The sequence below is a fragment of the Terrapene carolina genome, unplaced genomic scaffold (assembly GCF_002925995.2).
Source record: "Terrapene carolina triunguis isolate 2854851 unplaced genomic scaffold, T_m_triunguis-2.0 Scaffold66, whole genome shotgun sequence".
NCBI classification, from domain to species: Eukaryota; Metazoa; Chordata; order Testudines; family Emydidae; genus Terrapene; species Terrapene triunguis.
The window spans coordinates 55,441,260-55,467,053 of NW_020664417.1; the positions used below are offsets into that span (position 1 = coordinate 55,441,260).

At 51.1% G+C, this 25,794-nt stretch overlaps 1 protein-coding gene across 2 annotated transcripts in view; it reads left to right on the forward strand.

The window, feature by feature from the left end:
- FRYL (FRY like transcription coactivator) overlaps window positions 1–25,794 on the forward strand; it is a 345,908-nt gene that overhangs the window by 159,895 nt on the left and 160,219 nt on the right. For both annotated transcript variants that reach the window (XM_026647943.2, XM_026647941.2), the window contains 6 exons: window positions 20–127; window positions 1,750–1,987; window positions 4,182–4,367; window positions 4,474–4,560; window positions 24,446–24,714; window positions 25,180–25,375. In XM_026647943.2, coding sequence (XP_026503728.1) covers window positions 20–127; window positions 1,750–1,987; window positions 4,182–4,367; window positions 4,474–4,560; window positions 24,446–24,714; window positions 25,180–25,375 — 1,084 coding nt within the window. The remainder of the gene's footprint in view (window positions 1–19; window positions 128–1,749; window positions 1,988–4,181; window positions 4,368–4,473; window positions 4,561–24,445; window positions 24,715–25,179; window positions 25,376–25,794) is intronic.

The following is a 25,794-nucleotide window of genomic DNA, read 5'->3' on the forward strand; positions in this document are numbered from 1 at the left end:
GTATAAATTGATTTTGTAGGGGGGAGAGAAAACCTAAGATTGATTTGTTCAGAACTTGTATTGCTGCTATCCCAAGACTGATTCCAGATGGCATGAGCAGGACTGACCTTATTGAATTACTAGCAAGGTAAGAAAAAATTAAATCCTGGTTTTAATGAAGGTCCTAAAAAAACAAAAAAAGCTTCAGGCAGTATTTCAGAAACCCAAGGCTAAAAACTATTGTGAATACATTATTAGATACCAATATTCCATTTGCACAGAGTCTGATTTTTTTTTTTTATTTACACTGTGACATGTATTGTCAGCAGACCCAGAAAAGTAGCAGAGTAGATTCTAAAAGAAAGAATCTTGCACACAAGAACAGACTTACAATTTTTCATATATGGCCTCTCTTTAAAAGTTCGTATTTTAGTTACTTTGCATTTTGTACAGGACTCTTCTTTCACTCACAGCTGCCATCTTCTTTTGCTGATCATACTGTGAAGGCATTGTTGTTTGACATAATCAAATTTGCCAAATGTCAGACAAAATTTTGAGGGAGATTTGGATTTTGATTCTTCTATATTGCTTTTTCTCACCCTTTTCTACTTAGTTCCCACCAACCCTGTCCATATTCCTCTCATTATGACCTCCCTGCATGCAGAAAGTGAGTGCTGCCCACCTTAACACACACAGTTCCACAGACTGAAGGAGAGGAGTGGGCTATCAGCATTTGCAACTCTGTTACATCACAAAGTCAGGAAAGGGAGCTGAGCTACGAGCAGAGGAATGTTCTTGTATTAACACGAAAGAAAATAAATCCCTCTAATGCTTTCCTAACATGTTTTATGAAAAAAGGAGAGAGGAACAAGTTAGTTGAAATGGCCTGAGCAAGTAGTATTGGACAGGTGGAACTAGTGGGAGATTTGGGGGCAGAAGAGGGGGAAGGACAGTGTCTGATGGTAACCAGGAGTAGAGTCTTAAACGTAGGTCATGTCTGCTTTAATATCATAGTCTTGGCAGGACTACAGTATAGTCTATGGCTATGGAATAATTTTGCTGATGTTTGTTCCTGTGGTTTTGGAGTCAAATAGGAACAGAAGATGGTGATGTGAGAAAGTAAAAACTTTTAAAAACACAAGTATTTTTTTCAAATTATCAAAAATGTCATTAAAATAAGCATATCATAGATGTATGGGTGTATTTGATAGTATAAAGTTTGATAAGTGTCTCCTAGTCTAAAAAGCTGAGCCATATTTTCAAAAGTGCATACTAAATTGTACACTTGTTTTTTGCACAAGCCTGAGATGAGCTGCGGTTTACACATGAACATAGCTATTTATTTAGAGTTCAGTCTGTAGGGGAAAAAAGCACTCCACATCAAAGCATGTCCATCCAGAACTTTGAAATATTTGCAGACATTGTTCAGGTATGTGAAAAACTGCATACCTGAAATCTTCAAATTATTTGATTACCCTCTTAATTAGTTAAAGCCTACTGCTTTGAACTGCTGTAGCAGTACAGCCTGCTGTTAATAATCCAGATGTAGCTTCAAATGGATTTAGAACTAATGGTTCAGGTATGAGTCATGTATCCAGGCTGGGAGCATAGCTAGCTCAGCCTTCCAACATAGAGATGCTTCATATTGTACCGTCAACGATATAAATTGACTTCACTTTATAACTAGTAAAAGGCCTTTGTCCAGTTGAGAATGTGAGGATTTGAAGGAATGGAGACGTTTTTTAACAATGCTGTACACTCTCTTAACAGGCTGACAATTCACATGGATGAAGAACTGCGTGCCCTCGCTTTCAATACTCTACAGGCATTAATGCTTGATTTTCCGGACTGGCGGGAAGATGTTCTTTCAGGATTTGTTTATTTTATTGTGCGTGAAGTGACTGATGTCCATCCAACGCTTCTTGACAGTGCAGTAAAGATGTTAGTGCAGCTAATAAATCAATGGAAACAAGCAGCCCAAATGCACAATAAAACCCAAGATTCTCAGGTATTGTAATGCTGCTTGAAATTCTTACATTACCAATTCCATGTAACTGAACAAATTTCCTGTGAAATTAAAACACTTTTTCTCTCTTAAAATCAGTTTTTAGCAATTTGCTTTCCTAATCTGATTCATAGCTTTTTTTTTTTATTTTTATTTTTTTTTTATTACTTTTTTTTTATTGTAATCTATGCTGTCATAGGGCAGCCCCTCCTGCAGCAGGCCACAGCACAGCAGGCATACTTGCCTCAATTTCCCCTTTCAGAGACCCTGTAACTCCACACTAGGCTCGCTTACCTCTATAAAATAGCCCTCCTTAAGCCTAGTTTATTACAAAATGTGCAGATAGTCCAAACTATAAATCCCAAAACAGCCCATTTATCATCCCAGTGCAAGTATTTAAAATCCCAAGACAGCACGTCTATTGACGTAATATGTCACATTCCGGCATTTTCCACCACATGCAGACTCTTTCTTGGTTCCCATCTGTCCCTCTGCCTGGACAGCCACCCCATCCCTTCCAGCTGGTGTGCAACCCTGCTCTTCCCAGAGGGAATGCCACTGGCCCCTCTGCTGGGAGATCATCCTTATCAGGAGAGCATCCGTCACTCTCCATGGTGCTTTCATTATTCCCCTGGGGTCAGCTATTTGGCCTGGGAGATATCGGTGAGTAAGCTCCTCCATTGCTCCCCTGCCTTAAGTCTGCTCTGGCCCTCTGGCTTAGACATCAGCAGGCGAGACTCTCTGTTTCTCCCTGGTCTTAGCCCTCTCCATGGCCATGGCTCTCTGGCCTGGGTAGGTCAGTCAGCAAACCACTCTTGCTGCTCTCTTGTCTTCAGCCTTTTCATAGGAACCAGCTGCTGCTTCCTTCTAGGACCTTCCATAGTCCCTCTGACTCCCACACAACTCTCACCTGCCTTTTCCTGACTCTCAGGTAGTTCTGACTCACAAGGTTTCTCTCTGTTGGTTCTCTTCACTGTAGGGCCAAGGTTCCCTCTTGTCAATCCAGTTGGGGAGAGCTGGTGCGTCACAGGTGCACTGGCCCTGCTTGCTCTTAGAGGGCCAGTGTCACCCTGGCATATGCTTATTCTGTTTATATTATAGAGATATATTTTTGTATATACACTCGTATCCTCATATTTGTTGCTGAATTTTGTGTTTATTTTTTTAAAAATTATGAACAAAAAAGTCAGAGGTAAAATAGTGCTCAATGTTCCATACAAAGAAGTCGTCTACTGCTTCTTTTTTATGTGAAGGTCTCAGGATGTATTTCGAAATATAATTAATATGAATGAATGAATTGGTTTGAACTAGCAGGAATTTACTTTATCCTTCACTCAAAAGTTTTAAAGCGAACCAAATGCTTTTTGCTGAGGTTGAAAAAGCTTGGTAAATTGTTTTAAAAATATTGCATGCCTCTCCACTGGTCTCATCAGAAAGTGGAATTCCCAAAATTGAACAGGAAAGGTTGTTCCCAGGACCGGCTCCAGGCACCAGCCGAGCAAGCTCATGCTTGGGGCGGCAGATTCTATGGGGCGGCATTCTGCCCAATCCTAGGGCAGCATGGCCGCTTTTTTTTTTTTTTTTTGTTCGCCTCCCCTGTAGGAGGCGGCGGCGTGGAGGAGGGGAGCACCCTGCTGGGAGCGGGCTGCGCGCTCCGTCTGCCCCAGCCGGTGCCAGGTCTGTAGCAAGCCCGGCAGGGCAGCCCGCGTCCTTCCCTCCCCGCCGACTGGAGCGGCGCGGAGCCCTCGCGGTGGTTGGGGGCCGCATGGCAAGCGCCCCGCTGAAGCCCTGGCCGCCCCCCTTCTCTGTCTCCCTCCATTCCCTCCCTCCCCCCGCTAGCCGGGACATGTCTGCAGCGCAGGCTCTGGCTGCCCTGCAGGTTTGTTTGTTTTTTTTCCCCCTGCTTTGCTGGTCCGGCCGCGCCACAGGTTTTTTTTGTTTCCTGCTTTGCCGCTCTGGCCGCCCTGCAGGTGGTTTTTTTTTTGCTTAGGGCGGCAAAAAAGCCAGAGCCGGCCCTGGTTGTTCCTATGATATTTCTGTTTTGGCTGAAACCAGGAAATGCTAGAAACCTTGTGAGAGTCAATGTTATGAAATGTTTTAGAACTATTTCTCCCATCACTAATAATTAAACCAATATAGCTCAGTAGTGTTTGCTTTGCTGTTAATTTAAATGACACCTGTATAATTTTTTTTTAAGCGTGGTGCCTCTAATGGAACTGCCCATACTCTTCCCCTGGAGAGGACCCTTTACTCCAACGTATTTCATATTGTAGAAGGCTTTGCATTGGTCATTCTTTGTAGCACGAGGCCTGCGACCAGAAAATTAGCTGTCAACATTCTTCGAGAAATGCGGGCTTTGTTCACACTTCTAGAAATTTCCAAGGTAAGAGCTAAGAGGTAGTCATATATAACTGTTCACTGAGAGGGTACTGCTTGGTGTCCTTTCTTGAACTTTGAGATTCTCATGCATTGTATTTGTTATTTTTTAGGGTGATGATGAGTTGGCAATAGATGTGATGGACAGACTGAGTTCATCTATTCTTGAGAGTTTCATACATCTCACTGGGGCAGATCAGGTAGGAATATTTTGTGGAGAATATAAAGTTACTCTGCAAATCAGTTTGTCCTCAACTTAATCATGTATATCTTTATATAAATATTGATGTTCTTTAAGTGATGGTCCCTATGTGTATTCCACATGTGGGGTGTGCATGAGCACCATGTGCCTGAGTCTGAAAGTATTTGTTGACAGTGTATTTTGACCTGCACATATGTAGGGCATCTCCTCATGTTCCCTGCTGATGGTATGATAAGCAGCGCAGGTCAGTGCCTCTCCAGTTCCCTCTTACCACCGCATGGCCTGAGTCAGAACCCCTGTTCCTTCCTGCTCTTAGTTTTTGCTAAGTTTCTTCATTCGGTGTATATAGTTGTAAATAGTTGTAGTTGTTTTAGTGTAGATAACTACACCAACTTATCTATTTCCCCATTTCGGGACCGTCCCTCCCCTTCCCGGGTACTATGCTCCGGATTCTGGGATTTAAAAACTGCATCTCTTGCCTGCACTCATTCTCTGTTAGCACCGAGCACCAGAGATGCCTTTACTGCCTCGACGAGGCACATATCGCAACTTGCTGCTCCATTTGCAAGTCCTTCCTGCCCGGAACCTGGGAAGCTTGAGAGCTCCACCTCCAGAAGAACTTGATGGAGGAAACCATGAGACTGAGGGCGCATTTGGATCCGGAACTGGCAGAACCCCCTGTACAGTGACAGTCACTGGTCGTGAGTACCCCTCTGAGCACCTCACATGCCCTGGATCTGTCGGTACTGAAGACCAAGGACAAGTCCCAGCATAAGAGTAAAAAACACTCTCCCAGGCAGAGGAGCAGATCCCGACTGTGGACTGCTCCTAAGTGCAGTGTTTCCTCCCTGAGCCAGGCCAGGTGAGAGGTTGAAAGTGGATCCTGTCGGACCAGTACCCACGCTTCCCCATATGGAAGGTAAGGCCAGACGCAAACGGTATCCAACATTACCGACAACCCTGGAACCCATGCTTACTGGTGAGCTCGGCACCTGTCCTGCGATACCTCTGCGCCTTCTGGACAGGCCAGTCCCTCAGACGCCACCAGGGCCCTCTGACATTTCCATGGGCACACCATGGACTCCTGGCCTCTCTGAGTCTTTCTTGGTGGAGGAGCTGATTATTCGCTATTTACAATCTTCACTCATCTCACCCGTGAAATCTCTACTCCAGCGGATGAATCTTTGTTGCTGCTGCCAGAGAAACCCGTCCAATGGCCGCACCTCCAGTACCAACAGTGTCCTCCCTTGCTGGAAATGTCTTCGGAGTTCGAGAAGTTCTCAGAGCCAGAAACCTCGTTCTCCCCAATGTCACACCACAGTCCGGACTCATGGCCCAGACTGCCTTACCCCCCCCAGCGTATAATCTGGCAACAGAGACTTGGTACCACTACCTGTGGGTCCCATTACATCTGAGGGACACTTCTTTTTGGCCCTACTGGGCATCCTGGGATCCCCATTGCAGATGCCTGGCACCATCACAGGCATCTGATCGACTGTCTCCTATTCACCCAGCAGCACCATCAGTTTGAGGAACAGGCAGATATCAAACCAGTACTGCCAACTCCACCAGTACCCATTGCTGCTTCCTCATTGCTGGAGGAGGTGCTTATTTCTTTCCCACTCTCTCTGTTGGTGGATGACTGCCAGTACCAGGACTTTCTGCAGAGGGTAGCAGCAGACCTGGGTATTTTGTTGGAAGAGGTTCTGGACCTGTAACACCAGCTTTTGGACATCCTCCAACCTTAGGGGCCCTCTTAGGTGGCTCTACCCATAACAAGGGCATTCTCCAACCAGCATGGCCAGTATGGCACATCCCTGCCTCCTATACCCCTACACCTAAGAGGACAGAGAGGAGGTATTTTGTACCTGCTAAAGGGGCAGATTTTCTTTTTACGCATCCTCCTCCCCCCCAGCTCTCATTGCCCACTCGGCAGTAGAGCGGGCACACCAGGAGCCGCAGAAGTCTACCCCTCTGGACAGGGTGGCAAAGAGGATGGACCTTTTGGGCCAGAAGGTATATTCCTTGGCAGGACTACAGTTCCAGATTGCAAACTACCAGGCTCTGCTAACCAAGTATCATTTTAATAACTACAACAAGCTAGCAGAGTTCATGGACAAGCTGCCACCAGACCAACAGCAGCAATTCTAGGCGCTGATGGACGAGGAGTGACTGGTCGCCAAGGTGGGCCTTCAGGCCACTGTGGATGCAGCCAACACATCCTCTTGCTCTCTAGAGACTGGGGTCATCATGTGCTGGGACTTGTGACTCCAATTGTTTGGCTTCCCCAGGGAGGTTCAAAATACAATTCAGGGCTTCCCCTTTGAGAACAAGTTGTTCCACGAGAAAATGGACAAATCCCTGCACTCACTGAAGGACTCCAGGGCCACACTACGATCCCTTGGTATCTATATCCTGGCCCTGAGATGCAGGCAGCAGAGGCACCCATTCCTTCCGTGTCCACAAACTCCCTACCCAGCATACTACTAACACCAGCAGGAGGCCCCACATAGACAGCATCGTTCTCAAAGGCCCTGCTTCCCCACCTCCACCAGAACCACCTCCTTGACCCTCTCCCAGCAGCAGCCAAAACCGCAGTTTTGACATGCAGATTGAGACCTGAAAACCTCGCCCGATGCCACCCAAGGAGCCCCATGTCATCTGTGGGGGCCGTCTTGCTCTATTCACACACAATTGGTGCAAGATCACCATGGACAGTTGGGTACTGGAGATCATCCACCACAGATTCGCCATAGAATTCCTCTAATTACCGCCTTTCATCTCCCCCATTGAATGTCACTTTGGTGTTATGCACAGTACCGCCATCTGTTTCTTGAAGGGTTTACTCAATGCCCCCTCCCCCTCGGGACCCATCCCATCAATGCATTCTCCAACAAGAAGCGGATGCTCTGGTCCTCAAGGGGGCCATAGAGCCTGTCCCACTTCTCTACAGGGGACGAGGCTTCTACTCACTTCCTCATCCTGAAGAAGGGCAGAAGGCACCACCCCATTCTAGATCTTCAGGTGCTGAACACTTTTTATCAGAAAGTCCAAGTTCTGTATAGTAATGCTGGCGTCGATTATTCCCTCCCTTCCCCAGGCTCTTGACATGAAGAATGTTTACTTCCATGTTGATATTCGCCCGTCCCACTGCAAGTTTCTCTGTTTTCGGGAAGGACGCCAACGCTACTAATTTTGGGTCATCCCGTTTGACATAGCAACAGCCCTGTGACTATTCACAAAGGTCTTCACTGTGGTAGCAGCCAGATGCACCATCTCAGCTACTTGGTATACCCCTACCTCGACAACTGGCTCCTCATGGCGCTATCACGCCAGGAATTAACCACTGCAATCCTTGCCCTTTGCAATCTACTGGCATAAGTATTTGCGTCAATGAGGAAAAGTTGGCATTGATACTTACACAGACAATACACTGTATTGGAGTGCAGCTTGACTCCATCACAGTGAGTGCTTTTCTCCCGGCATACCGCTTCGCAACACTGACAGCCATCATTGTAGACCTGCGTCACAGACCTTGCACCACGGTCCGCCACTGTCTCTCTTTTCTGGGCTTATGGCCGCCTGTACCTATGTGACGCTGCACGCATGTCTCCCCATTTATTGCCACCAGACATGGCTCCTCTCCATTTTCAGTCCCAGCACAGACCACGTGGAGACCAGGGTCATTGTTCCACAGACTATGCTGGCCTCCCTCAGGTGGTGGGCTGTTCATTCCGAGGTCATGGTAGGCACACCCTTCGTCCCTCCCACACCACAGGCCACCTTTACAATGGATGGCTCCCTCATGGGTTGGGGAGCCCACCTGGACCGCCACACAGCCCAGGGAGTGTGGGAAGGTAGGATGCACTGGAACTGCAGGCAGTCCATTTAGCATGTCAGCCCTTTTCCAACTCATTCAGTCCCTCCATGTTGAACTGCTCTCCGACAGCATAATGGCAGTGGTATACATAAACAAGCAGGGCAGCGCCAAGTCTCCCTCCCTTTGCTCTGAGTCCATCTGCCTTTGGAACTGGTGCATCAGGACCTATATGACACTTCAACCCACATATAGAATAATAGAATATCAGGGTTGGAAGGGACCTCAGGATGTCATCTAGTCCAACCCCCTACTCAAAGCAGGACCAATCTGCAACTAAATCATCCCAGCCAGGGCTTTGTCAAGCCTGACCTTAAAAACCTCTAAGGAAGGAGATTCCGCCACCTCCCTAGGTAACCCATTCCAGTGCTTCACCATCCTCCTAGTGAAAAAGTTTTTCCTAATATCCAACCTAAACCTCCCCCACTGCAACTTGAGGCCATTACTCCTTGTTCTGTCATCTGTTACCACTGAGAACAGTCTAGATCCATCCTCTTTGGAACCCCCTTTCAGGTAGTTGAAAGCAGCTATCAAATCCCCCCCTCATTCTTCTCTAGTGCAGACTAAATAATCCCAGTTCCCTCAGCCTCTCCTCATAAGTCATGTGCTCCAGCCCCCTAATAATTTTTGTTGCGCTCCGCTGGACTCTTTCGAATTTTTCCACATCCTTCTTGTAGTGTGGGGCCCAAAACTGGACACAGTACTCCAGATGAGGCCTCACCTATGCCGAATAGAACGTACCTCCTAGGCACCTAGAATTCCCTGGTCGATGCACTCATCAGGACTTTCTACTTCAATCACTAGTAGGAGTTACGCAACGCCACACTGCAGTACCTCTTTGAGAAATGGAGCACACCTCGATGAGACTTTTTTGCCACTTTCAAGAACCAAAAGCTGCTCCTCTATTGTTCCAGAAGAGTAATAGGGGAGAACTCATGGGGCAATGCTTTCGTCCTCCCCTGGACAAGTGACCTCTGCTACGCCTTTTCCCCATCTCTCCTCCAGCCTCAAGTACTATGCAAGATTCACTGGGACTGGGCCACTGTGATACTCATAGCCCCGTTTTGGACCTGTCAGTTCTGCTTCACAGACCTGAGACTCTGCCTGCACCTCTGCACGCTCTCCGATCTATTCACACAAGATGGGGGAAGATCTGGGATCCCAATCCGAACCCTCTTCACCTCACAGCCTCGTATTTGGTTGGGGGTTGAGGGTAGTCCGGGCATGCTCCACCCCAGTATGACAAATCCTTAATCAGAGCAGGAAAGAATCCACCAGGGCCTGCTATAGAGCTTCACGGTATGGGCTCGCTGCCACCACCACTCCCTGAGCACCGTATCTACACCAGTTGCCCTTGACTTCCTTCTCACCCTCAAAATATCGGGCTTAGCCCTCAACTCTATATGGATAGAACACCTGGCAGCACTCAGTGCCTTCCCCACCCCCACCCAATGGATGGCACCTTAGTGTTATGCACCCTACCACTGTCTGTTTCATGAAGGGTTTACTCAGTGCCTTTCTACCAGTACTGAAGTGGGACCTTAATCTTGTTCTGTCTACCCTCATGAAGCCACCCTTTGAGCCACTGGCAAAATGCTCCCTCTCCCACCTTTTGATGAAAGTGATAATCCTGGTAGCCATTACTTCAGCCAGACAGGTCTGTGAACTAGCAGCCATGTTAGCAGCCCACCACGCGTGCCTCCCCCCCCCCCCCCCCCCCCCCCCCCCCACACACTATATTCCACGAGGACAAGGTGTTCTTACAGCTACACCCTAAATTCCTCCCAAAGGTAGTGTTGGAATTCCACCTAAATCTGTGCATCCACCTACCTCTTTTCTGCCCCAAACTGCCCCCCGCCCCCACTGACAGGTCCTATACTCCCTCAATGTCCACCATGCACTGGCATTTTACCTACACAGGACTCAATCCTTTCACACATCGCTGAAGCTATTTGTGACCATTGCTGCATGGTCAAGCCCTCTCCTCCCAGTGAATCACCAAACAGGTCTCGGGGTGCATCCGTGAATGCTGCAAACAATCCAACATATCCCCCCCTGATAAAGTCACTCTACGCAAGCACAAGCTGCCACATCGGCCTCTTTGGCGGACGTGTCCTGGCAAGACATCTGTTGCACAGCAAGCTGGTGCCCAGCAACTTGGCGCTCAGTCCACATGTTCATGACTCACGACAGCATCGTACAAGAAACAGCTACAGCTGCTGCTGTGGGCCAGGCCGTATTGAAAACTGCACTTCCATTGGCATCCTCACACCCACCTCCATGCTGATCATTGCTCGCAAGTCACCCACTTGTGGAATACACATAGGGACCATCACTCGAAGAAGAAGAAGAAGAAGAGGTTACTTACCTGTTATTGGGTTGTTGGGGTTTTTTTTTTTGATGTGTAGTCCCTATCTGTATTCCACTACCCGCCTTCTATCCCCTCTGCTTTGTACTGGACTCCAAAACAGTAAGAGGCAGACTGGAGAGGCATCGACTTGCACTATTTATTATACCCTTGGCTAGGAGAATGAGGGGACTCCCTACACATATGCGAGTCAATGGACACTATTAACACTTCTAGACTCGGGCACATGGTGTGCATGCATACCCCATGTGTGTAATACCGATAGGGACCACGTATGTTGAAGAACCCCCAGTTACAGGTAAGTAACCTCCTCCTCTTAAACTGCTGCTCCTTTAGTTGTCTGAGGGAAAGCTGTTTCGCATTTGGTATCTTCCCCATCTTATTTTCTTTTGTATTCCCTGCCTGAAAAGCTGGGATCCTCAGTCATGGAAGGCAGTGCGTTGAACTACTTTTATGCTGTTGGGATCCTAATAAAAGTGTTAAAGAAGACAATTTTCTGCATTGCATAGGTAGAATAATAATATTGTGCTGTTTTAACTGATGGGAAAAATAGGACTCACTCATAATTACAATTGTAGTATGTATATTATGATATTGTGATTTAATTGGGCAGGTAGAGGTGGTGAAAATGAGTCTATATAAAAATACAGTTAGGCTCTGATTTTTCTTCAAGTGATGGTCCCTATACAGATTCCAAATATGGGTGCACATGTGTGCCATGTGCCGGAGCCGGAACTGTTTGTAGTAGTGTCCATTGACCCACATATACATCGTGCATTGGCCACGTGGTGCGTCCGAGGCTTTAAGAGTCCATGTTGTTCGACACTGCTCCAATTCCCTCTTACCAGAAGAGTCGGAACCTCTGTTCTTTAGTGCTCTGAGCTTTGTCCATTTTTTCCTACTATTTGTACATATTTTTTGTTTTTTTCTAGTTGTGTATAGTTACCACCATTTTTAGCTAGGTCTCCCCGGTTGGACTTCTTCCCCTCACGGGGCTCTCCCCTTCCTGGAGCCTATGCCCTGGCAAGCTGGCTTCAAAAGCTGTGCTTCGTGCACATGCTCCTTCTCTGTGAGCGACGAACGCCAACATTGTCTGTATTGCTCCATCTGCCGCTTGTTCCCACCTCGGACTTGGGAAGCTAAAGAACTTTACCTCTGCAGACATCTGATGGAGGAGACTATGCACATGTATGCGCAGTCAAATTCAGAACCAGTGGATCTGCTGGAGCAGCACCTGTCACCACCGGTGAGCACTCCCCTGATCCCTTCTCATGTGCCGGCGCCCACGGTACTGCCGCAACTGCCGAAGCCCCACCATGAGCAGAAGAAGTATGGGCATGGGTATAAGGGTGGCTCCCTGACATGGACTGCCTCTAAACGCAGCATTGGCTCCCTGAGCTGTGCCAGGTTGGGTTAGAACTCGCGCGTCAACCTAGCTGTTTTGCCTCCTAAGAAGCCTTGCATGGAGCCTAAGTCCAAGCAGTGCCGTGACCCGCCAGCACCACCTCCAGCCATGGCCACCAGTCCACTCTCTTCATCTCCAGCACTGTTGATGCCTCCCACCCCCACCCCCCCGCCGAGACTCTTGCGCACAATCCTGCGCACACCGGGACCCCTGTCTCTACTGATGCCCACAGCCAAACTGATGCCGCTGTACACTGGCTCTCTTCTGTGCCCTGGCTCCCCAGTCACCTTGGGGTTCCCATCTGGGGTGGATGAACCACTCTTGCTTGCGCAGTGTCCTGCTCTGCTCCACCTCATACTGACAGCCCCCACCTCTGTCAGACCCATCCTCGGAATCAGAATGGTCCTCTGAGCCAGACCCCTCATTCTCCTCTGTGTGATCCTATAGCCTGGATCGTTGGCAACAACTGCCCTACCCATCAACGTATGGCCCTTCCACTGAGGCTGGTTCCACTAGCCCTGGAGCCCGCCGATGCCCAGTGACCCATATGCTTGGACCTTTTGGCCTGCTTGGGACTCCTATCGGGACCAGGGGGTGCCACTGCTATTAGACCACCTAGTGTCCCCTGCCTGCACTGCCCCACCCGCCATCCGTGACGAACCTCAGGACATCGCCACATTGCTCACACCACCAGTTCTCACTAGAGCCTCCTCGTCTCCAGTAGAAGAGCACGTTCCACCTTCCCTTTCCCCTCTGGACGACCATAGCCAGTATCATGACCTGCTTCATGTATCATGTCTGTGGCGCTCAGCCTCCTGGTGGAGGACGTCCAGGACCTGTAAAACCAGTTCCTGGATATCCCAACTGCCTGGGCGCTCCTGCACCGCCCTCCCTATTCATGAAGCCATCCTCCAACTAGCTCAATCTGTCTGGCACACCCTGGCATCCAGTGCCCCTACCATGAAGCATGCTGAATGCCGCTACTTTGTTCCTTCCTATTTAGCCACCCATCCCTCAACTTGCTCATGATCCACACGGTAACCGAACGCACTTGTCAGCAGCCCTTGAAGACCACCCCTCTGGACCAGGTGGCCAAAAAACTGGACCTTAGGGGGGCAAGGTTTACTCCTCGGCAGGCCTCCATTTCTATGTTGCCAACTACTAGACACTCCTGCCAAAGTACAATTTCCTCTCATACTCTAAGTTGGCGGAGTTCCAGGCCTTCCTCCTGTCGGAGAAGCAGCAGGATTTCCAGGCACTGCTGGAAGAGGGCAAACTGATTGCCAAAGTGGCCCTCTAAGCTGTGGTTGACACTTCTGACACCACACAACTCGTTCTCTAGAAGCTGGTGTGGTGTTCTGACAAGATTCCTGGATCCAATCCTCCAGCTTCCCTAAGGAGGTCCAAACCGCTCTAGAGGACCTCCCCTTTGACAATCACAAACTTTTCAGTGACAAGACGGACAAATCCCTCCACTCCCTTAAGGATTCCCGTGCCACCCTTCAGTCACTTGGTATCTACACCCCGGCTCTGACCAGCAGGCAGCAGAGGTCGTCTTTCCGCCCCCATCCCTGCATCGTCTACCAGCCCTATTCACAACACCCACAGTCTCGTCATCGCCTGTGCTCCCAACAACCCTGTTACTTCACCACTGCCACCTCTGCTACCTCGGCCTTCTCGCAACATCCCTCAAAGCAGCCATTTTGACTCTTTCCCTGAGACCCGTGAACCTTCCTCCACCTCTCCCACGTTGCCCCAGGTCGTCTTCAGGGACCACCTTGCCCTGTTTTCCCGCAATTGGGACAAGATTATCACCAATCGATGGGTGCTGGACATTGTTCACAAGGGGTACCTAATAGAGTTCCTCTCATTCCCCCCTTGTTGCTCACCTCATGGTGGCCATGGGGATCATTCTCATTCTGGGTCTCCGGTCCCTGAACAAATTTCTTATGCAAATTCTGGTTCCGGATGGTCACGCTCCCTCTCAATATCCCATCCCTCCCCTATGGGGCATGGTTCGCAGCTCTCAATATGAAGGATTCATACTTTCATATAAACATCCACCCAGCTCATCAAAAGTTCCTCTGTTTCATGATGGGACACTCTTACTGTCAGTTGAATCCTCCGCCAGGTCCTCCTCTTTGGTATCGCCACTGCCTCTCGCGTGTTCACAAAGGTCTTCACTGTCATCGTGGCCCACATGCTTTGTCTCGGCCACTCCATGTTTCCTTACCTGGGTGACTGGCTCTTTGTTGTGCCATCCCGCAACTGTTTCCTCTCCATGATCCAGACCCTTCACGGCCTCCTTGCTGGCCTGGGTATCTGCATCAATGAGGACAAGTCAGTTCTCGTCCCTACCTGTACGCTCACCTTCATCGGGGCATGCCTGGACTCTCTCGCGGGCCAAGGTTTTCTCCCACAGACCATTTTGCCGCCCTCACCTTCTTTATCACACAGCTGCATCGCAATCCTCGTATGTGTATCTGCCAATGTCTTTTCTTCCTTGGCCAAATGGCGGCCTGCACCTCTGTGACTCCATATGCCCACCTGCGTATGCACTGGCTCTGATCAGTCTGCAAACTGCAGATGGATCACCTGGCAAGGCAGTCCTGCTCCCATCCTCCGTCCTGGCTTCCCTCACGTGGTGGACCAACCCATCCAAAGTCCTGGCCCTCCCACTCCTCACATCACTCTCGCCACAGACACCTTGCTCATCGGGTGGAGTGCTAATTTGGAAGGCCATACAGCTCAGGGCTTTGGATACCCAGAGAAGCTCAGATGCAGATCAAATCCTGGAACTGCAGGCTGCCCGCCTTTCCTGTCAGGCATTCTTGCCCCGATCAGATTCTGGCATGTTCAACTGCTATCCAACAACATGATGGCAGTTGAGTATATCAACAGGCAGGACGATGCCAGGTCCCCCTCCCTCTTCACAGAGGCCATTCACCTCAGGAGCTGATTCCTCAGGCATGGAGTCACCCTCCATGGCATGAATCTCCCAGGTAACAGCAACTCCCTGGCGGACACGTTCAGCAGGTCCTTCTACACCAGTCATGAGCAGGAGCTACACAATCCCATGCTCTGCTCGGTCTTTTGCCTGTGGGGCATGCTGCACTGGGACCTCTTCATGACCAATGCAAACCACAAGCTTCCCCTCTTCTGCTCCAGAGGCGCCATCAGGCTGGGCTTCCAGGGCGACGTACTACTTCTGCCCTCGACCACCGAACTCTGTTACGCTTTCCCACCCATCCCCCTGCTCCCGCAAATCCTGCACAAGGTGCAGCGAGATCGAGCGCGGCTCATCCTCGTAGCCCCCTTTTGCTTCCACCAATACTAGTTCATCAATCTCTTCTACTTCTCCGCCTGTCCCTGATCCAGCTCCTCAACCTCCCAGATCTCCTCTCACAGGCGCATGGCTCTCTGCAGCACCCTAATCTAAGCCCCCGCCACTTGACAGCTTGGTATTTGAATGGGGCTCACATGTAGACAAGGCATGCTTCATGCGAGTGTGTGATGTCTTCATGTGTCGCAGATGACCATCTGCCAGGGTCTGCTATCAAGCAAAATGGCAGCGCTTCACCACTTGGACACACTGCCATCACTAACCTCTGGACTCCATCTCCATTCCATCTCCATCTCTTCAATTATCTTCTCCAGCTTAGTTGGTCAGGCCTTGCCCACTCTTCCATCTGCATCCATCTGTCAGCACTCAGCACCTTCCTCTCTCCTGTGGATAGGTTCTTCGCCTTCATTCCACCTGACCACTGCCTCCTTCCTCTGCAATCTACTTCCCATCAGTGCAGAAGCCTACCCCCTCTTGGGACCTCCGTCTCATCTTCTCTGCCCTCACAAGGCCGCCCTTCGAACCCCTCACAACCTGCTCTCTTGCCCACCTCTCTATAAAGGTGATCTTGGTGGTCATCACATCGGCAAGGCAGGTTAGTGAGCTGGCGGCCATGATGGCCGCCCCCCCTTTATTGTCTTCAACAAAGATAAAGTCTCACTGCAACTGCACCCCAAGTTTCTCGCCAAGGTGGCAGTTCCGTTTCACCTCAACCAATCTATCCACCTTCCAATTTTCTACGCCAAGCTGCACACCTCTCCTAAGGCACACACATTGCATTCTCTCAATGTCCACTGTGCACTGGCCTTTTATCTCCAACACACCTGCGCCTTCTGGGCCTTGCCCAGATTATGCCTCACCATTAAGTGCTGTTGGGAGCATACCCTCTCCTCATAACACCTCTCTAAATGGATCTCCCATTGCATTGAGGAATGCTATGCCCTCTCTCATGTTCCTTTGCCCCCTGGAGTCAAACCCACTCCACTTTGGTGCATACCATCTCATTGGCTTTCCTTACAGACGTTCCATGCAGGACATTTTGTAGGGCAGCCACGTGGTCCTCTGTCTATACCTTTACTACTCACTATGCCATCGCCCCACCGGTGGCAGCAGATGTGGCAGTTGGCCATGCCGTCCTGCAGACTGTGACTTCCTGCAAGTCCTCACACCCCCCCTCCACACTGAGCACTGCTCGCTATGCACCCACGTCTGGAAGCCATATAGGGACCATCATTCATAGAAGAAAAGGGGGTTACTTTACTGTAACTGGAGGTTCTTCTTCGAGTGCTTGCTCATATCCATTCCAGTTAGGTGTGTGCGCGCCGCGTGCACGATCGTCGGAAGATTTTTACCCTAGCAACACCCGGTGGGTCGGCTGTGGAGCCCCCTGGAGTGGCGCCGTTATGGCGCTGGATATATACCCCAGCCGACCCAGCGCCCCCTCAGTTCCTTCTTACCGCCCCTGACGGTCGTTGGAACTGTGGAGCGCGGCTTAGCTGATCTCCACACTCCCTAGCTTCTCATTGTTCTTGTTATAGTTAGTTATATAGATAGTTTTCAAGTTAGTTAGTTAGTTAGTGTATTGTGTATATATATAGTTGTATATTGTTATCGGGGGTTTAGGGGGTGTTTTTCCCCTTTTTCCCCCCGGCGCACAGCCGGGCCCATGCCCAAGGCTCCTGGCTTTAAGCCGTGCGCGTCCTGCGGGAAGCATATGCCAACCAGCGACCCGCATAGTTCCTGCTTGAAGTGCCTTGGAGAGACTCATCCAGCAGATAAGTGCCCTATCTGCAAGGCCTTCAAGCCGAGGACAAGAAAGGAGCGGGACTTTAGACTCCATCAGCTCCTGATGGAGGCGGCTCTGAGTCCGGATCCTCCCTCGGCGCGCCCTGTCCCGGCACCGAGCGCTTCGGTGCGCAGCGCCCCGGCGGGCCCGACCGGTGCGGCAGAAAAGACTGTTCGGCACCGACCGACGTCGGCACCGCGCCCGCCTAAAGAACCTCGGCACCGATCCATCTCTCCGGGCCATAAGAAGGCCGGCAAGGCGCGCGACGTTGCTGCCGCGAAGATACCGGCTCCCCCGGTGCCGGGGGTAGAGCCGCGTCCGCAGCTGGACCGCCAAAGACAGGCAGCCACACCGTCGACTCCGGCACCGAGGCCGTTGAGTCCGGTGCGGACTGTTTCACCACCAAGATTGGTGGTGGAACCTTGTCTCCCTTCCACCCCGGAGACCTTCGCTACCGCGAGAGACCTGATCGCCCTCACTGAGCCGGCGCCGTCGCAACTCCCGGCACCGCTGGCTCCACGTGTGCTGCAGTCCAGAGGGAAACCTGCTCTGGTGCGCCCACCGTCGCCAGCACAAGTCTCTCGGCACCGCTCCAGATCCCGAAGCAGGTCCCGACGCCGCTCGGAGTCCCGGCGCCGACTGTCACCTCGGCACCGGTCGTATTCGCGGCCCAGATCTTCCTCGCGGCGCCGTTCAACATCCCGGCACCGTCGCGACGACCGGCACCGATCGGGGTCGAGGCGCAGCTCCCGGCACCGGTATGAGCGCCACTCGGGCTCGAGAGGCCGCTCCCGGTACCACGCCTCCTCCAGATCGTCGTCCCGTTCCAGATCGGGATCCCGGCACCGGAGGGACTATCGGCACCGGTCCAGGTCCCGGCACCGCTCGCCGGAACCGCACAGGGACAGATCGCCTTACGGTCGGCACCGATCGGCACCATACCATCCGGTGCCGACGGCATCGGGTTCGGCACCGCCGTGGCCGTCGAGATCGGCGTCGCGGTCATCTGAGGCAGTGGAGGCCGGCCACCTGCAGGAGACCGACGACCCTATGCAAGGACCTGCGCATTGGTCCTTCTGGACTCCTTGGGCCTACCACCAGGCACAAGGAGCTCCCCTATCGGCCTCCCGCTCTGGCCGTTCGGAGCCTAGGGCCCCAGAGTCCACCATCTCCCGCCCTCCCCCAAGGGACGTGGAGGCTCCAGTGCCCGCACCTGCAGAGGCCCTGGACCAGGGGGCAGGCGATGCCCAACTCCAGGAACACCTGGAGCAGGACCAACCATTGGACCCCTTGCCACCGGGGGCATCCTCCTCGTCCTCACCTGATGAGGCCGTAGCGGGCACATCCGCCATTGGGCCGCCTCCCATAGACCTTCGGGCCCATCAGGACCTGCTGCGTCGCATGGCTCGCAATATGGACCTCCAGGTGGAGGAGATTGCGGAGGTCCATGACCCAATCGTGCAGATCATTTCAGCGGATGCTCCATCCAGGGTGGCATTACCGCTGATCCGCACCATCCAGGCCAACGCCACCACTATCTGGCAGACCCCGGCCTCTATTCCGCCCACGGCCAGAGGGGTTGAGAGAAAGTACTTCGTGCCTTCCAGGGAACATGAGTATTTGTACACTCACCCCCAACCGTGCTCACTGGTGGTGTCATCAGTCAATGCACGGGAGCGACATGGCCAGCAGGCTGCTGCGCCCAAATCGAAGGACGCTAAGCGCTTCGATTTGTTCGGACGCAAGGTCTATTCGGCTAGCGGACTGCAACTGCGGGCAGCGAACCAGCAGGCGCTCCTGAGCCACTATGGCTTCAATATGTGGTCCTCGATGGGGAAATTTAGAGAGCTGGTTCCTCAGGACTCGAGGGAAGAGTTCGGGGCCTTGGTAGAGGAGGGCAAGCGGGTGGCATGCACCTCCCTACAGGCGTCCCTTGATATAGCGGACTCGGCCGCTAGGACCCTGGCGTCGGGGATAGCAATGCGCCGAATCTCCTGGCTCCAGGTGTCAGGCTTGCCACCTGAACTGCAGCAGACCCTGCAGGACCTACCGTTCGAGGGCCAGGGCCTCTTTTCAGAGAAAACGGACTCGAGGCTCCAAAATCTAAAAGACTCCCGGACGATGATGCGCTCCCTGGGGATGCATATCCCAGGGCCTCAGCGCAGACCCTTCAGGCCCCAGCCTCAGCGGTTCTACCCTCCCCCGCCTCGTCCAAGACAGGACTTTGCTAGGAGGCGGGGTCGAGGTGGTAGGCGGAGGTCGACCGGCCCTCAACCCGGTCAGAACCAGGGCCAGCCTAGGCCACCTTCTGGGATTCGGTTCCCCCCTTCCGGGATCGCCTCTCCCGTTTCCACCGTGCTTGGGCCCGTATAACCTCGGACCGTTGGGTCCTTCGCACGGTGAAAGGGGGATACGCCCTCCAGTTTTCCTCGCCCCCCCCTCCCCCTCCCCCTCCCCGTCCCTCTTCAGGGACCCTTCTCACGAGCAACTCCTTACACAGGAGGTTCTTGGGCTCCTCGCTATGGGGGCCATAGAGGAGGTTCCATCGGAGCTAAGGGGCAGGGGGTTTTACTCCCGCTACTTCCTGATACCCAAGTCAAAAGGGGGTCTACGGCCCATCTTAGACTTACGCGGACTCAACAAATTCATAGTAAAGTTGAAGTTCCGCATGGTGTCATTGGGGACCATTATCCCTTCACTGGATCCTGGAGACTGGTTCGCCGCCCTCGACATGAAGGACGCTTACTTTCACATGGCAATTTATCCGCCCCACAGACGTTTCCTGCGATTCGTGGTAAACAGGGTACACTACCAATTCGCAGTCCTTCCCTTCGGCTTGTCCTCGGCTCCCAGGGTGTTCACAAAGTGCCTGGCAGTCGTCGCGGCCTTCCTTCGTCGACAAGGGATACAGCTGTTCCCGTACTTGGACGACTGGCTGGTACGCGGCCGCACCAGAGACCAAGTGCAGGCTCATGTCCGCATAGCGACAGACACTTTCCACGAGCTGGGCATTCTACTCAACAGAGAGAAGTCCACTCTAGTACCAACTCAGAGGATAGAGTTCATTGAAGCAATCCTGGACTCCAGACGTGCCCGAGCCATACTGCCAGACAGCCGATTCCATACCATCTCAGGCGTCATTCAAGGTCTCAGGGCCTTTCCAATTACCACCATAAGAGCATGCCTTGTCCTTCTGGGCCACATGGCCTCGTGTACATACGTAACCAGGCACGCCAGACTGCGACTTCGCCCACTGCAGGCTTGGGTGTCATCGGTCTACCGTCCTCATCGAGACGACCTGAACATGGTGGTCACGGTTCCGGCCTCGGTCTTGGCCTCTCTCGCCTGGTGGACGGATCGCACAGCGGTCTGTGCAGGAGTACCCTTTCACGCCCCGCAGCCCTCCCTCCACCTAGTTACGGACGCTTCATCTCTAGGCTGGGGCGCTCACCTGGGGGAGCACCATACCCAAGGCCTGTGGTCCGCGTCCCAACTAGCCCTGCACATCAACGTCCGAGAGCTGATGGCGGTGCGCCTGGCTTGCCAGGCTTTCCTCAACTTCCTACAAGGCCGTTGCGTGCTGATTCTCACCGACAACACCACGGCCATGTTTTACATCAACAAGCAAGGCGGAGCTCGCTCATCTCCCCTATGCCAAGAGGCCATTCGCCTGTGGGAATTCTGCATCGCCCACTCGATTCATCTCACGGCGTCATTCCTCCCTGGAGTCCAGAATACGCTGGCGGACCGTCTCAGCAGGTCCTTCCAGACGCACGAGTGGTCGATTCGCCCGGACATCATTTATTCCGTCTTCCAAAGGTGGGGGTTTCCCCAGATCGACCTATTCGCGTCTCGGGCCAACAGGAAGTGCCAGGCATTCTGCTCCCTACACGGGCGAGCCCCGGGCGCTCGGTCGGACGCCTTCCTCATGGCATGGAAAGACCATCTGTTCTACGCCTTTCCTCCATTCCCGCTGGTCCACAGGGTGCTGCTCAAGATCCGCAGGGACCATGCACGGGTAATTCTAGTCGCTCCCGCTTGGCCGAGACAGCACTGGTACACCACACTGCTGGAGCTGTCAGTACAGAGGCCCATCACGCTCCCCTTGACTCCGAATCTCATCTCTCAGGACCACGGCCGGCTGTGTCACCCCGACCTGCAGTCACTCCACCTCACGGCGTGGATGCTTCATGGTTGAGTCGGTCAGAGCGGCAATGCTCCCAGGCCGTCCAACAGGTCCTGCTGGGAAGTAGAAAGCCCTCTACGCGGTCCACTTATTTAGCCAAGTGGAAGAGGTTCTCCTGTTGGTGTGAGCAACGAGCTACGTCTCCCGCGCAGGCTCCTATCCCCTTGATACTGGAGTACCTTCTGTCCCTAAGACACCAAGGCTTGGCGACATCCTCAATTAGGGTTCACCTCGCCGCCATTTCCGCTTTCCACCCAGGAGAACTCACGTCCTCGGTCTTCTCTAACCCGATGGTCGTTAGATTCCTCAAGGGCCTAGACCGGCTGTACCCACAGCAACGACAGCCGGTTCCGACGTGGAACCTCAACCTCGTCCTCTCCAGGCTCACAGGGCCTCCGTTTGAACCATTGGCGACCTGCTCACTCCTGTACTTATCCTGGAAGACAGCCTTCCTCGTAGCCATCACCTCAGCACGACGCGTCTCGGAACTCAGGGCGCTGACATCCGAGCCCCCTTACACGGTGTTCCACAAGGACAAGGTGCAGCTTCGCCCCCACCCTGCCTTTCTTCCAAAGGTGGTGTCACCTTTCCACGTAAACCAAGATATATTTCTCCCGGTCTTCCATCCGAAACCGCACGCTACTCGTCAAGACCAGCGTTTACATTCTTTGGACGTTCGCAGGGCCCTGGCTTTCTACATTGACCGTACAAAGCCATTTAGGAAAACGACGCAACTCTTCGTTGCGGTGGCCGACCGGATGAAAGGCTCACCGGTCTCTTCACAGTGCCTGTCCTCTTGGATTACGTCCTGCATTCGTGCTTGCTACGACCTGGCCGGTGTACCGACGCCACGCCTCACTGCTCATTCCACGAGGGCCCAGGCCTCCTCGACTGCCTTTCTGGCTCAAGTACCAATCCAGGACATTTGTAAAGCTGCAGTGTGGTCATCGGTCCACACATTTGCTACTCACTATGCGCTGGTGCAACAGTCCAGAGACGATGCTGCTTTCGGGTCAGCGGTTCTGCACACAGCAATGTCTCACTCCGACCCCGCCACCTAGGTGGGGCTTGGGAGTCACCTAACTGGAATGGATATGAGCAAGCACTCGAAGAAGAAAAGACGGTTACTCACCGTTGTAACTGTTGTTCTTCGAGATGTGTTGCTCATATCCATTCCAAACCCGCCCCCCTTCCCCACTGTCGGAGTAGCCGGCAAGAAGGAACTGAGGGGGCGCTGGGTCGGCTGGGGTATATATCCAGCGCCATAACGGCGCCACTCCAGGGGGCTCCACAGCCGACCCACCGGGTGTTGCTAGGGTAAAAATCTTCCGACGATCGTGCACGCGGCGCGCACACACCTAACTGGAATGGATATGAGCAACACATCTCGAAGAACAACAGTTACAACGGTGAGTAACCGTCTTTTCTTGGAGATGTGTGGTCTCTATTTGGATTCCAATACCAACCCACCATCTCCTCTGCTGCAGGCTCCCTTGCTTGCTGGCAAGAGGGACCTGGAGCGGCGTCGACCAGCGCAGCCTCTTAAAGCCTCAGATACACCACGCAGCCAATGCATGTGCAGGTCAACGAACACTACTAGAAACAGCTCCGGTGTATTGCGCACATGCACACCCATGTCTGGAATTCAAATGTGCTTATCTTTAAGTTCCACGGTATAAAACGCTACTTTCTTTCTGTGCAAGAAATATCCCCAATAAACAAACTGCAGTTTGGGTAGGTGTCTGAAACAGTAAAAAGTCTCAGATTAGTTCCCTTTTCTTTGCTAGATGTTCCTGCAACTTGTCTGCTCTTCTGGCACTGTTGGAGAATCCTCTGATCCCCTTCTACGAAGGGAATGTAATAGATTTCTGTTTCTTTTAAAAATGATTTATCAAGGATAGATTTCTCTGCTCTTCAGTTTAGAAGCTTCTGGTGTGTGACTTGGAGATCACTATTAAAGATTTGAGAATTTAGTAACTTCCAAAAAAAGAAGGTCATTAATGAGCCAAAGGCTAAATATAAAACTGGATCGCTTCTAATGGCCAATACCTTTTTTTTCTGTGAGAGGGAAAACAGCTTAGCTATGTATTGGTGCCCTCTAGCAGTATTTTTGTAAGACAAAATTAATAATAATTAAGGCTAAGTTTTTGTCACGGATATGTTTAGTAAAAGTGAAGGACAGGTCATGGGCAATAATGATAAATTCACAGAAGCCCGTCACCTGTCCTTTATTTTTACTAAAAATACCCATGACAAAATCGGTAGTCTGGGCAGCTGGCTGGGTGGTGGGAGGGGTGGGGTGGGGAAGGTTACAGGGTCCCTCTCCGCTGGCGGCTCCAAGCTGCAGGGGTCCCCCCTGCCTCCGGCCTGGAGCTTTGGGAATCCTCCCAGCCATGGCTGGGAGCTGCTGGGGTCCCTCTTGACGCCTGCAGCAGTGGGGATCCTCCCTACTCCCTGCCATGGCCGGGAGCTCTGGGGATCCCTCCTGCTCCCGCAGAGACTGGAAGCAGTGGGGGTCCGCCCTGCCACCCGCAGGGGTGGGGAGCAGCAGGGGTCCCCCTGGCTGCCCACGGCAGCTGGGAGCAACAGATTCCCCTACCCCCCCCGCCCCCCACGGTGCCAGGAGTGGCAGCAGGGAGCTTCAGGGCTCCCGCCGCCATCCGCGGTGGCCAGGAGTGGCAGGGGACCCTGCAGCTCCCAGCCGGCACTGGCTGAAGTCACAGAGGTGTTTTGGAAATCACGGATTCTGTGACTTCCGTGAACACTGTGACAAAATCGCAGCCTTAATAATAATCTATCAGTCTACTCACTGTGTGCGCTCACTTTATGATGTAAAGCTTTTTTTTAGACATTCAGTGATGCAAATAAAAAACCAGATACATATATTAAATGTTTGTTTATTCTGTTTATGTACACAGACTACTTTACTGTATTGCCGCAGTTCAATAGATTTACAAACATTAGCTGACTGGAGCTCCTCCCCTATCAGCCACCAGTTTGATGTGGTGAGTCCATCACATATATGGATATTTGCACATGTGACCCAGGGCCAAGATCCATGGATTGTAAGCCTTTCCAGTTTTATGAAACAGGAAAATCTTCCAAAACACTGCCCAACAGCTGTAAGCTATGCTTGGATGTTTGCTTACACAAGACTCCAACTGTTGTCTCCACAGATTGACATTAAGTAAGTTCACTTCTTAAGTTAATTGAATATACCACAGTATATTAAACCTCTTTTTTTAACATTTATTGAAATTACAATACCCATTAAATTTCAATGTTATGTAAATATATAGCACTATTATTTCCTATGGTTTAATCTTGCTTTAATATTAATAACAGAAAATTAACTAGAATGATTGGGTTTAGAAGAGAAATAGTATCCTATAAAGATTAATTCATGCCTTTTGACTATATTGTACTTTAGCAATGATGTATATTAGCAATAATGCATATTTTTATAGTTGAATTTGCTGTATAGCACCAGCCTTCAATAATGAAATCAGAGTAGAGACTACAATGTTAAGGATCACATGTAAGGACATATACACAATTAAAATATAAAATTCAGCAGAGAATAAAATGAAGTGTGTAAATTGCATTTTCTAAATTCATGTTATTTTTCTACCTATTTTTTTTCTTTTTAAAGCAGCCCTATCAATGCCAAGAAAGTAAATACTACTACAAGTAGTGATTCATATATTGGGCTCTGGAGAAACTACCTGATTCTTTGCTGCAGTGCAGCAACTTCCACATCCTCTTCCACATCTGCAGGTTCTGTGAGATGTTCCCCTCCTGAGACGCTGGCGTCTACTCCTGACAGTGGTTATAGCATTGATTCAAAAGTAGGTTCTTCTGACATTTTCTGAGTGGCTCTGAATATTTCAGTAACATAGAAATGTTTAAGACTTACAGCGCATCCCCTATTTCGAAGATGCTTTTCTGATTTGTATGAAAAAACATTGTCATGCTACTACCACCTTGCTTTTGTCAAATAAAAAACAATGAACTGGGACATATCTGCAAATTATACCTATTTTTTTCTGCTTAACCTCCCTTAATCTGAAGCTAAATCTTGCCAAAATTGTCAAGAAAATTTACCTGCCCCAGCATAAAATCTGCTCTGATGATGATGAAAAAAGTTGATATTTTATTTATCGTTAAAGAGTTACGTCTTTAAGCAAATGGGCAGGTAGAATTCTTCAGTTTTAGGCTAATAAACTAATCTCATTCCAGTGACTGAATCAATTTCCTTTTTAGGATT